This window comes from Phoca vitulina, unplaced genomic scaffold, assembly GCF_004348235.1.
Source record: "Phoca vitulina isolate PV1807 unplaced genomic scaffold, GSC_HSeal_1.0 scaffold20, whole genome shotgun sequence".
In the NCBI taxonomy this organism is placed as follows: Eukaryota; Metazoa; Chordata; class Mammalia; order Carnivora; family Phocidae; genus Phoca; species Phoca vitulina.
Genome location: NW_022589723.1, coordinates 16,658,295 through 16,672,285, shown reverse-complemented (window position 1 = coordinate 16,672,285; position 13,991 = coordinate 16,658,295). Strand labels below are relative to the sequence as shown.

Here is a 13,991-nt window from a genome sequence, read left to right as displayed (position 1 = left end):
GTTTGGTGATTTGGCCTCAGTGATGCCGTTTTGGGCCTGTGGTTTTCTTTTTAACATGTGTAATGTTTAAAATAACATTATTTACTGCACTCTATGTCTTAGGAGTGTCCTTGCCTTTTTTCTACAATACTTTGAACTCTTAAGTTCTCCAGTTTTCATGATGTTTCTGGTTCGCTTCCCCTATTTTTTCTTTTTAAAAATAGGATAGCCACCTCCTTCAGCTTAGCTCCAGTTTCTTCCTTCTTCTTCTTTTTTTTAAAGCTATCTGGGAGTTTATTGAATAGCTTGTTGCCAACTAAAATTTAACATGTAGAAAAATGAGTCCTCATGTTTTCCCTTTTTTTCCTCACACTCCCTTTCCTAGTCTCCCTATCTGTGATTGTAGTTAAATGTTTGGAATGCTTCGACAAAGCTCTAGGACAGAGACAATGAACAAGTTACTCTGGGACTTTAGGAAACTGCAGATCAAGGATAAGTGGTTTTTCTTATTACGATTTTATTTATTTATTTGACAGAGACATAGCGAGAGAGGGAACACAAGCAAGAGGAGTGGGAGAGGGAGAAACAGGCTTCCCGCTGAGCAGGGAGCCTCATGTGGGGCTCGATCCCAGGACCCTGGGGCCATGACCTGAGCCGAAGGCTGACGCTTAACGACTGAGCCACCCAGGCGCCCCAAGGATAAGTGTTACTGGCTTAGAGGCAGACGTTTTTTTGGCTGAAGTGCCACTAGTTGAAAATAAGATAAAGTGCCAACTTTGTAAATGAGATCAGTTCTCTCTATATAATGATAATGCAGATCTCAAAAGCAAACTTCAAGGTAAATTCATAAAGCTGTGGGTTTGAGCACATGAAAAGAAAAGTTATGAAAAGAACCTCTCAAAGACTTAGGAGATGTTTTCAAAAGGCACCAAATATAGTGTTCAAAGATTGAAGCTTTAGCTTTCTCACACACTCTGCGTGGGGGACTGAGAAATAATTGATTAAGTTCTGGGCCTCAGATTTCTCTTTAGTGAAATGAGGAGGGTTCATCTAGGTCATCTATAAGGTTCCACTCAAAGCTAAAATTCTATGAGCTGTTAAATAACAAAATTCAACCAAGTGTATTTGATGATCTAGTTAGCTTTATTGAATGATTCATGAATTGGGCAGCCACCATCTAGCAAGTAGAGAGGCAGTCTGAAGACTTTTACAAAGTGGAAAGTTTTTATGGGGGGGGGTGGCAAGGCAGGCAAGAAAGTTACTAGGAAAAGAAAAAGATTGTTCCAGAGGAGACTGTTGCTAAGGGAAAAACCAAGGGGTCTTATGCAGATTACCTCACCTATCTTTGGAGGATGGAGAGGACCCAGGTGACAGACTCATTGGTGCTGATGGAAAGAAAAATTTCCTGACTGACCAATTAAGGCAGCATTTCTAGGGGAGTTTGAAACTGCAATTGGATTGGGAATTAAGCTCCAGTTTGGGAACTCAGTCTAAGTGACACCATTTTGGACCTGTGGTTGTCTTTTTTTTTTTTTTTTTTAATCTGGTAGAGCTAATGGTTGAATCCTAAGGAAGGATTTAGATGGAATCTTTAAGATTCTGACATGATGAGCTGATTTATGAGGACACCAACAAAATGAGTGGAAGGAATCACAAATAACACTGAGAAGAAAGCATGAAGTCATTCTTTGTGTATCGGATGCATTCAGCAACAAACATAAAACCACTAATGTGGCCTAAGAAATCAGGATATTTAATTATTTCACAATATCCTCAAAGTCCCTAGCTCTTTCCTTCTTTCTGTTCTTCCATTTGCAGTCTGTGGCTTTCTATTCTTGTGCCATCATCTCATGTTCATAAGTAGCTGCTGTGGCTCTGGCATTAGTAGTCAAAAGCAGGAGGTTCAGGCAGTGAGTTCCTTTTATCAGTGAAAGAAACAATTTTCAGAAGACTTCTCCTTTTGTTTCATTTAGCCAGAACTGATCTTGTGACTCCTTTTAGCTGCAAGGGAGACGGGCAAGGGACTATTTGGCAAAGGAGGAATGGGATAACCATTATAGTCTAAGAACTATTTTAATTCATCCTCCAGGACTGGACTCAAGTTCATTCCAAGTTTGGGGGTTCTGTTATCCAGGAAGAAAATGGGGAATGACTGTTGGATAGATAACAAACAGCATCTTCCATGTCATCCTGATGCAGGATTCCTAAAATGTTTTTCTCCCCATAGTTTAAAGGAAAAGCAAAGCTGGGAAAAGAATGCTAATCATTGGCAGAATAGAAAACCTCCTATGATAGTCCAGTCTTACTGTCTTTTATATACCCCTTGTTTTCTTTGCTTATGTTTTCCTTCCACCTGTGCTGAGTCTCAGTTCTATTATACTTATTACATGAAACAAATAGTTTTGAACATAAATTCCAACTAAGTTGTAAGTTCTTTAAGGTAGGAACTTGGCACATAATGGGCACTTGATACATAATAATAGTATCTCACTGAATTCATACTATGTGCTAGGCACTTCTCTAAGCATTTCACATTTATTAATACATTCGATTATGTGAGCAACCCTATGAGATAAGAAATATTGTACTGCAGGGGCACCTGGGTGGCTCAGTTGGTTAAGCATCCTATTCGATTTCAGCTCAGGTCATGATCTCAGGGTCCTGAGATCGAGCCACAGGGCAGGCTCCGTGCTGAATGGGGAGTCTGCTTGAGATTCTCTGTCTCCCTCTCCCCCTCCCACGCCCGCTCTCTCTCTCAAATAAATAAATCTTTTTTAAAAATTAAAAAAAATACTGGGCGCCTGGGTGGCTCAGTCGTTAAGCGTCTGCCTTCAGCTCAGGTCATGATCCCAGGGTCCTGGGATCGAGCCCCGCATCAGGCTCTCTGCTCGGAGGGAAGCCTGCTTCTCCCTCTCCCACTCCCCCTGCTTGTGTTCCCTCTTTCACTGTGTTTCTCTCTGTCAAATAAATAAAATCTTTAAAAAAAAAAAAAATTAAAAAAAATACTGTACTGCATTTCATAGATGAGGAGCCTAAGATGAAGAGAGGTAATTAACTTGTCAGTGCACACACCTGGTAAATCTGACTCTAGAATCTGCATTCTTAGCCAGTGTGATTGTGTTCCCTGTCTGTTGATTGAGTTCTTAATAGGACAGTATAGTAGCTTTTCAGTAATCACTTACGAGGGGAGGACAACCTCATTATGTAGTCCATCCATCCTGAATTTCCTGCTCATTTTCTGCCACTAGTTTGTTCTGTAGTTTCTTGAACTCATTTGCTTGTTCTAAGTATAACTAAAGATAGACAGCTTCTCTGTTTGTACTGACTGAAAGGAGAAATACACATACCTCATCCTCTAAGAAATCTTCTAGTGATTTGAAAGTTTAAAAGACAATTTCACAAAGACCCAATAAACAAGAGAGGAAAGCATAGAAGGGATTAACAAGCAAAGAAGAGCTCTATTGAATAAATTACGCTACAATAAAAATTCAGAAGCAGGGTAGGTTTGAATCAGTACCATTTCTAGGTTTGTTGAGATCTTTGATTCTTCCTTTAACTTGCTTCCTGGTTCCTTCATCAGAAGTGGACTTCTAGAGGTTCTGTTTGGGATTTAGACTGTCCTCCTCCCCATCCCAATCAGATTTCTCCTGTCCCCTAGAGAAAGATGGCACTTTCGTACTCTTCTGTTTCTCCATGTTGTATGCATGTGTTTGTGTGCTCATCAGCTGTTGATCAAGCTTCATCTATTACTTTAAAGTGGGAGCCTAGACCCTCCCTCCCCAGTAGATACGTGACCTTGGTGACTTTTTGATTATTGTGACAAGTCTCTTGATGGCTAATAGCAGAGTCCTTTGCTTCTGCTTTTGAAGTCATATCTCCCTTTACTTTCCCAAGGACCCATGTGGGCTTTTCAGCTCACCTACCCAAGTAGATGAAGGCCTAAGGTTGATTCTGGAGAGAGATCAGCCTGACCTAGTATCCTGACCTCCTTCCTCTTTCCTGTTCGTTGACTCATTGACAAGGGGGAGGTGGAACTCCAAGTGAATTCTTATACTTTTGAAGGAGGATAAAAACTGTTGGAAGGAAATATAAATGTGCGCATAAAATTTAAAAAAAATATATGCCCTTTTAAAGTTTTTTTAGGGGGGGCATAATTAAATATACGTGTGGTATTTTTCATTTAATAGGCTTTTTTGCCTCCAGCACTTACTCTATGCCAACCATAGGGACACAGATGAGCAGGAATGAGGATAAGGAGGGAAGAAGGGGCAGCACAGCAAACACAAAACAAGTGCTTTTGAACTATATATGCCAGAAGTGCTATGGGAATTCACGTGAGTGGAAAGTCAGGAAAGACTTCATAAGGAATTGACATTTAAGGATGGTCATCCAGGATGGGTGGGAGTCTGAAGGGTGAAGGAGGAAAACACATCTCATATGGAAAGAACAGCTTATGCAAAGCAAGGAATTGTAAATAGAAAGGTTATGACTTCTGGGAGCAATGAGAATTCAGACTGACCCCAAGCATAGAGTGCATGGCTGGGGGTTGTAATGAATGGGATGGGAAAGATAGGTGAGGGTCAGATCACAGAGGGCTTTGGCTATGCCAAGCTGAGGTGTTTGGATCTTGTCATAGGGTAATAGAAAGCCCGTTAGACAGTGATGTGACCAATTCACAAAACCAATTAGGAATATATATAGATGTATAGCAAGATAAAGAAGGCTTGAGCTAAGACAGTAGTGACCAAATTTAATAGTTTTTGAGCTAGAAGTGACATATAAGTTCAGTTGAATAAAGTAAGGGAGAAATATAAGGTCAATGAGTACTATAAGTTTTCTTTTGCTTTGAGACTACAAAAATGATAATGTTATTAACTAAGAATGAAAATATAGGAGGAGGAGTAGATTTTTTTTTTCATGAGTAGGAGACTGGAAACAACTTACTTCAAACTTGAAGTAACTGCAGGAAAGAAAGGTTTTTTCCAAACCATGTGCCCTGACTTCAAGTGCCCAAAATATGGTTTTTATCAGTGAATAGTTGATAGGTGACATTCAAGTTGATATATTAGTATGAGTAGACTTGCTTTATCACTACAGCTTGATCATGATACTTACAAACTGTAGGTAGCAGCTATAATGCAAATAGAAGGGGGTGTTATTTTTTTTAAAAGGCAAAAATAAATAAATGGGACTACATCAAACTAAGAAGTTTCTGCACAGCAGAGGGAATCAACAAAATGAAAAGGCAACCTACTGAATGGGAGAAAATACTTGCAAATCATCTGTCTGATAAGGGGTTAATATCCAAAATAGATAAAGAACTCATACAACTGAAAAAAACCAACAATCCAATTAAAAGAGCAGAGGATCCGAATATACATTTTTTCCAAAGAAGACATATAGATGGCCAATATAAAAAGATGTTCAACATCACTAATCATCAGGGAAATGCAAATTGAAACTACAAGATACACCACCTGACACCTGTTAAAATGGCTATTATCAAAAAGACAAAAAATAACAAATGTTAGCAAGGATGTAGAGAAAATGAAATCCTTGTACACTGTGACAGTGTAAATTTGTGCAGGCACTACAGAAAACAGTATGGAGGTTCCTCAAAAAATTAAAAATAGAAATACCATATGATCCAGCAATCCATCTTCTGGGTATATACCCAAAGGACATGAAATTATTACCTCAAAGAAATATCTCTACTCCCATGTTCATTTCATCATCATTCACAGTAGCCAAATTATGGAAACAACCTAAGTGTCCATCAAATGGATGAATGGATAAAGAAGACATAGTGTGTGTGCACACACACGTGTGTGTTGCCAGAGTCTTGGGGAGTGGGTGAAATGAGTGAAGGGTGTCAAAAAGTAGAGACTTGGCTGTTATAAAATAAATAAGTCATGGGGATATAACGTACAACATGGCAATTATAATTAATAATACTGTATTGCATATTTGAAAGTTGCTATGGAGTAGATCTTAAAATCCTCATCAGAAGAAAAAAATTTTTTGGTAACTGTATGCTGACAGATTATTAACTTGATTTATTAAGGCAATCATTTTGCAGTATTTACAAATACCAAATCATTATGTTGTACGCCTGAAACTAGTATAATGTCATATGTCCATTATACCTCAATAATAAAAAAATGAAAAATGAAAGAAAAATACATGAAAAATGAGGGGTAAGAGAGCTGTCCTTTGTCTCCTCATTCCCAGTTTTTTTGTTTTAAACTGACTTTCTGTCATTAAAAATAATTTAGATTATCACCACTGTATTATATAATAACACTTCTTTTTTTGGCTACCAAATTCAGTTGGTGAGCCCAGCTACATGTATTATTAAACAGATTTTCACAAATGTTAGAAATGCATGGATGGCTTCTTTGCTTATTATAAGTGGAAACAAGTCCCATTATAGGCTAAGACAGTTCTCAGATAACTTGCTGTGGGAGCATGAAACAAACACGTCAAATTAGAAGTATTTCTGCTGGACATCTTGGCTCTGCCATCTGTGACTCGTGGATCCTTGGGCCCAGTACACCTCTAGGCCAAAAAAAAAAAAAAGGCAATTCATTGATTCTCATGAATATGGATTTTATGTAAAAGCATTAATGAGCTCCTGTTGTTACAAGATCTTGTGCATTCTGAGGCATAAATACGCTTACTTTTGCCTCCTTGTTTCTTTATCTTAAATGCACATTTTTGAGAATTGTTTTCCTTTTGTAACATTTAAACCAGTACTAGAATAAGTTTTTAGTTTCTCCAACCAGTTGGTGAGCCAACAAATTTCTGTAGTTTGTTCTTCCCTCTTTTAAGAGTTGTATGATTCTGGAACTGTTCTGGTTTTTAAAAAATCTGTTTGATATTTGCAGAAACAAATTGGAGAAACATGGTGGAAACCTCAGATGGGCTGGAAACATCAGAAAATGAGAGAGAGGTTTCCAGTAAGCATAGCACATCTGAAAAGCCCAGGAAACTTCCGTCTGATGCAGCCCCTGTTGGTAAGCAGCCATCATTACTGGCTGCAAGCAGTACTACCTCAGCTGCAAACCCTGGGAGATCAACAGTGAGCGATAAAGAGGAAGTGAAGCCCGATGACCTGGAATGGGCCTCCCAGCAGAGTACAGAGACTGGTTCTTTGGATGGCAGTTGCCGAGATCTGTTAAATTCCTCCATCACCAGCACCACCAGCACTCTTGTCCCTGGCATGCTCGAAGAAGAGGATGATGAAGATGAGGAAGAGGAGGAAGATTATACTCATGAACCCATATCTGTAGAAGTACAGCTCAATAGTAGAATTGAGTCGTGGGTCTCTGAGACCCAGAGAACAATGGAGACTCTTCAGCTTGGAAAAACCCTTAATGGTTCTGAGGAAGACCATGCAGAGCAGAGTGGAGAAGAGGAGGCAGAAGCGCCTGAAGTGCTAGAACCAGGTATAGATGGGGAGGCCTGGACTACTGACCACCAAGGAAGTCAGGAGCAGCAGAAGCCTAGCAGCTGCAGCTCGCTGAACAACGAGCCCTCTGATCTTAGTTATCCGCCCCCAGGTCTGTAACTCAGGAAATGTCCACTGTCTGTCTCCAACTGTGTAAGGGTTGCAGCCATTCTCTTTTATGCTTCATCTCAATGTTTTGCATTGTCCAGTATTTAATATATATATTTAATTTCTGACAAATATTTTTTGTAGCTGTCTTTTACTTGTTTTACTATAATCTGTAGCTTAGCTTTTAATTAGCATCTAAGTGTCTTTCTAAGAGCTGTGTGGAAATTCAGTTGTTTGAGCTTATTTTGTTATGGAAAATAATGATTAAAATAGAAGAAGACTAGGTTTAAAAAAGAAAATAAATTTAAAATGCCTATTTAGAGTCATTTTGAAAGTTAAAGATCGATAGGAGCACTTACCAATGTTTCAAGACTATGCCTCCTTCACTCTAATTTGATCAAAAGTTGTTTGGGCTTCTTTAAAAAAGAACTGGAGGTAGATTTGGAAAACTGAAAAAAAGGCTGAGGGTAGCTAAGCCCACAATTGTTTTGTTTTAAAAATTGATGCGACTTTTCTTTGGTCCAAAAATGTTTATTTTAGAAGCCATTGATCATTGTAATCGATTAAAGTTGGGATAGGCTAAAACAGAGCCTCCAAAACTTAGGCTAGCAAAGCAGTCACCACGGTGTAGTAGAGCTGGCCTTACTTGTGTAAAGTGATAGATGTTGTCTTTAATAGTGAAAAGTCACCCATGATAGGACCTAACAGGTTCTGTCTCATATTTACTTCTTACTTACCTCAGGAATGCTCTTGTACATATTCGTATTTACATAAAGTTAGGCAAATTGTGGCAGGTGATTAACTGTAACCAATTATATGACTGCAGCACTTAACGTGTAAACTATTCCGAAACAGAGTCTTCTACTGGTGTGTTCTCTTGCATGCTTTTGATTTGGGACCCTCTGGATTTGCTATCTGAACTTGATTAGGTATCCGAACTTGTCCTGAGTGAAAAACCATTTCACCTTTTTAAAAAAATACCTATTTTGTCCCTAGCCTTGAGCACCTGCCACATAACACCAACCGTAGTTACTGATAGGAGGTCAGGGAGAAGAACTTTACACAGCTTATAATGTGTATCCTGATAATCAAAAGGCTGGAAAAGGAAGTTTTGAAGAAGCGAGAAAGTTGTTCTAATTGTGCTGAAATTATTAGATGATTTAGAGTACACAGATCTAGGCAGGTATTACTTCTTGATCACTATTTATCCCTGCCCTTCTCTAAGATAATGTATGTACCTGCTTGGGAGAATTTAAACTTACTCAGCTAGAAGTTTTATTTGCTGGTCAATCACCTGGTAGTGATGTCTACAAGTTTATGTAATGTTGGGAGACTTACAGATGACCTGTTTTTCTCTCATCCCTCCAACTCCCCGCCGCCCCCCCCATCCCCAGCCTCCAGTGGACCACACACATGCACCCGCGGCTCCAGCCTTAAGCTCTCAAGCTCCCACAAGCAGGCACAGAACTGAGGAGGGAGGGGTACTTTCCCTGCTCTGGTTTCATGGGGCAGGGCTTTGCCTCACAGAGGCAGGAGAGAAGAATTGGGCAGGTTTTTTACTGAACTCATTGGGACTACTGTGCTAGTTTTGATGTTTTATAATGCTGGCATTTAATACTGGAGAATGAGATTTCTTGGGTGATGATTTAGTTATTTGTGCATAATGGAAGTTTAGGAGCATTGCTGTATAGAAAATGTCAGTCTATCAACTTTATTAGTGTGCTAAAGGGGGACATTATTATCCTGTCCTGTCTAAACTGTTCTCCAGTATAGACTTCTTAGGCACAACGTATTTAGTCTAGTACTTAAAGGAACACAGCATGTAAGGAATGAAGCCTCTGAAATAGTAATCATGGATGTATATGTGGCAGACCTTACTGTGTCTACACATTTGGAAGTGTTAATTGGTTTAAGGAAATGATAGAGATTTTGAACTACTGACAATCTTAAAAGTGAGTTTAAAAACTTTTCATACTTTTTATGGTGTAAATTTCCTTTGCTTGGTGTCAGTGATTCAGATAACTCTTGATCTTGAGGTATTGGCTTTTCAAAGGTTTCTTATATTTTATATCTCTTCTGAATGAGAATTGTCATTTTACATTTTTGACATTTGTATCAAAAGAGAAGTTGAGGAAATCTTCAGAACACCAGTAACTTTTAAATTTATTACTATAGACTTCAGAAGTGTTCGATTATGTGTTCGATAAATGCTCTTGCACGTGCAGGATCTTCTGCCAGCAAACCCAAGGGACCACAGCCTTTTTTATATGAGACAGGTCACTCTAGAGGACTATCCAAAATTTATTAAAGGAAATGCTACTGTGTCGAAAGTATGCTTAAATAAGTATTAATAATGTCCTTATAATTTGTTTCCTTTAGATAAATTCTGGAATTTGTATATTCTATACAGGAGGAGGTGTGAAAATTGGGAAAGTGGTTTTTTTTTTGGTTTTTGTTTTTTGTTTTTTGTTTGGAACTGGGAGTGGGTGGCTCTTCAGAGACCTAATGGTAAGAGTAGGGGTTCATTATCACAAGAAATAAAAACCATAGATATTTTTTTCTTAGTGTGTAGAGGTTGTTTTATGGCAATAATTAATATTAGATTTCTATTTCAGTACATAAGTATATGAATTATATAATATGAATTGCACTCCCAGAACTAGATTTCTGCTTTAGTAGGTTTGTTTGCTGTGAAGATCACTTCTCAAAAGACAAATGTTCATACTAGCTTAATTTTTGGTTTAAATATGTTTGTAAATGATGTAATATATTTCTTTTGACTAAACATGGGAAAAATAATGTGTGTTATACATTGAAAAGTTTTTAAAGGCTTTGATTGGAGGTCATTTTTGCAGAGAGGGTATTTTATATGCTTCCAGTATTTGGAAAAGAATTAGTCAAAAGGAATTCACATAGTTTAAATATTGAAAAATTAATATCCAAATAATGTACTTGTCTGATTTCTTAATAAGCTGGGGGAGGGGGGCTGGGGTGGGGATTGTAATGTGCAAATGAGTAGTGAACTCTACATTCATTTTTCAACTCTTTAACATAAAACTGTTAAATCTTAACACATTGTTACTTTAATATATGTATAAAGAAGTATTACTGTTTGTAAAGCTGCTGTTTGCTTTAAAAAAAAAAAACCTCTGTCATTTAAGTATTTTCTGTACGTTGTGCCAGCAGGTTAAAATATTAACTTATACCATTTAAAAATGTAATCATTTTTTGCTTTTAAAATTTTTCTGTGACATAATTTATTTAAAGACATCTTCCTCCTCCCTTGCCCTTTCCAGCCTTTATACACATCACAGAATAAGCCAAACTGTCTACCTAATCTGAAATCTGAATCCCAATTAATGATAAAAATTTAAACTTTGTTGGCACAACACACCTTAAAAGTATTTGTGTTATTTTGTAATTTAATTTCTAAGTATACCACATGAATTTATAATTTAATGTCTTAATTGTAATGCTCTAATAAAAAACTAGCAAAATTAGTGAATTATATAACATGAAAAGATTTTCATCTTGTTCTTTTGTTGTATGAAGGATAATTGTTATTTCACACTTTAGGAGTAGTAACAGCTTTTTTTGCACTTTGTAAATACTAGTGGAGATTCTTCTGTAACTAATAAAATGATTATTGAAATGTAGTCTATCATTTCAGAATAGGTACTTAAGGGATTCATGACCTGCCCAACATGTAGGATAGGGAAAAAAAGAGAAGTCTAGCTCATCTCATTGCTTAGTGCCCTGATGGGTTTGCCAGAGAAGGTTGTAAAATCTGCAGGAGGAAATTACTAGTAAAAATTTCCATTTGGAAGGGTTGGTGTAATCTGTGGCACAGGCCAAGGCATCTACAGAGACCATCCTGGTGTTAGGAGAAAGCCCCTACAGATTTCTTCTCCTTTTTATGCTAGTTATTCTGTGCCAGGCACTGTTCTAAGCCCTTTCCCAATATTAACTCATTTAATCCTCACTACAGACCTCTGAGGAAATGCTATTTTTCACTTTTAAGGGATGAAACGGTCATGGAGATGTTCAGTAACTTGCCCAAGATCTCACAGCTGGTAAATGGCAGAACTGGGATTCAGACTTAGTCCCACATCAAAGGTCATGCCTGTACTCACTATGCTTTGTTGTGTCTTAGCACAAAATTCTCAGAGTTGCAAACAAAACTGTGTTTCCCTCACCTTCCTCAGGTGTCTTCTGGAATGTGAAGTGTGCCAGGACTGAACTGATTTTCGCAGGGACTGGATTTTATTGAGTCTCACTTAGAGTGGTCCCTTGTCACTATGTCGCAGGGGAATGCAGGGAATCTGAAGAGTAGGCTCATCTGTTAGAAAATAGGATCACTAATTTTCATAATGAAATGGATTTTTGCTGATCACAAAAAGAAAGAAGGAAAAAAAAAAAAGGGAAGCCTCATCAGTTGTATCAGAATATTCCCCTTTTTTGACCACCATTTGTATCATTCCCAATAGTTCTTTTCCTAACAGCGATCAGTTTTTCTTTAACTGACCAGAAGAGGGTGTGCATGACACCTGAAAAGTCAAAGGCTACCCGGTAAAATTAATAAGTATTTAAAATGGGGGGAGAAGGGAGAGAAGTATCCTAAGCAGTGGGCCTTGCCATAAAAGGTGCTTAGTTCTAAGGCTAAGCTCAGAACTCCAGAACCATACATTTCATTTTAGAAAGAGAAGAGAACACAGTCAAGACATTTAGCTCATGTGTTAAGCTGTTAGGTCTTTTGACATTTCTAAATTATCTTGGCAATTCAATATTTTAGCTTGGCTTGGGTTCTTATGTTGCATATGTGAAATAAGGCATGTGGCTAATTGTGTAATAGGTATCTAGGGCAGCCTTGTGGATTGCAGGGCCAAAGCATGCTCAACTAGAGCTTCCGCAGTGCAAGGTTTGGAAAAATCAGACGATGCTTCCATTTTGGACCCAGGCTTGATCCCTGTATTTCTCCTTACCCTACTCCTCCCATTACACTGAGTAATTAGTTGGCAACTCTGTGGCAAGGAGACATTCACTCTTGCAGAAATGGGCTGGATAACTGGCTACAACTCAACTGCTGGTATCCAAGGTTTGGGTCTGGAAGCAGGGTTGGAGCAAGTAAGATACTGAGTTGCATGAAATTTGGAGCTTCTACCTGAGCATCATGTTCTTTGTTCGGTTACTGAGGGACCAAAGATGGTGGAATTGTGAGTTGGTGAGCTGTGGGTTGGAGCCTGGAGTGGTATAGGTTTGAGGAATGAGTGCTTTGTCTCCTTGGCGGTGTCAAGGCTTGGTCGTGGCTTTGGAGGGAAGAGGTTAATAATCACAGCCTTCCTATGGTGGGACTCCGATTTAGGGCAGTGTTGGTTGCAGTCTTACTTACTTGGGTAACAGAGATATGAGTAAAAGTGGTACCTGCTTAGGCGTGCACAGATTCCCTAGGTTGTCTTTGCTTCTCCGTCTCCTCTGTTTACCTGAGTTGGAGCACTTGCATTGTTTTACAAACCCTCAGCTTGAGAATAGGATAATGAATTGATATTTAAGCAGTTATTTTGTTACCTCTGGTTAAAAATGAGAGAAAAGTGTGAAAATTACTGGTTTCTCAATTATAGGAGAAATGTTAGAGGTCATCCTCCCTGTCATTGTTCGTCCGTGCTTTCCCCTTCCTAAAACCAGTGTTGTAAGGCATAGGGTGAATTTCTGACAAATGCACGTTCATCGTGAAGCCTCGGGGGAATCAGGGACAACCCTATCTGAAATTATAACCTCTTCATCATTTTCTTCCTCAAACCTGCTTTTTTTTTTTTTTTCCATTTCCATTTCAACTTCTATAGATTTTATTCATCTTGTCTCTGTCCCCTACTAAGCTCTGTGTGGGCTGAGTCTTTGCATTATTTTCCTGCTTTATCTTCAGTGCCTAGCACAATGCCTGGCACAAAATAGGCACTCGATATATCTTTGTTGAATGAATGAATGAGGAAAGGAAATCAGCATTGGCAATTCAGTCATGCTCAGCAGCATTTACACTCCTACATACTGACTCCTGACTACACCTGTTTTTTTCACATTTGTTCAGAGTTGGGGTTGGAGGAAAAACTAACCTGAATCCCAAATAGAAAAGCCTCACCCTAGACTAGGGGGCTGCTTGAGTTACTCTGTATTTAATGTTCTTTATTGCTTATAGTTGAAAACATGGTAAGTTTAGTAACTACAATTTCCATATAGAGAGAAGTGACACATACACGAGACATTTCTATGAGATTAACCAGGAAGGGGGCAAAAATGCACAAGCAACTGAGTGTATCTATAATGTTTTATTTTTAAGCTGTGTAATCAGTACATGACAGTATGGCATATTATTCTTTATACTCTTATATGCTTATAATTTTATAAGAATAACCAAAAGGGGCGGGTGCCTGGGTGGCTCAGTTGGCTGAACGTCCAACTC

General features: G+C 38.4%; 1 protein-coding gene across 1 annotated transcript in view; it reads left to right on the top strand.

Moving 5' to 3' along the window:
• Positions 1–11,190, top strand: part of SECISBP2L (SECIS binding protein 2 like) — a 61,704-nt gene extending 50,514 nt beyond the window's left edge. The window contains exon 18 of the mRNA XM_032417038.1: positions 6,867–11,190. Within this exon, the coding sequence (XP_032272929.1) occupies positions 6,867–7,549 (683 nt within the window). The 3' untranslated portion in view covers positions 7,550–11,190. The remainder of the gene's footprint in view (positions 1–6,866) is intronic.
• Positions 11,191–13,991: the final 2,801 nt, after the last annotated feature.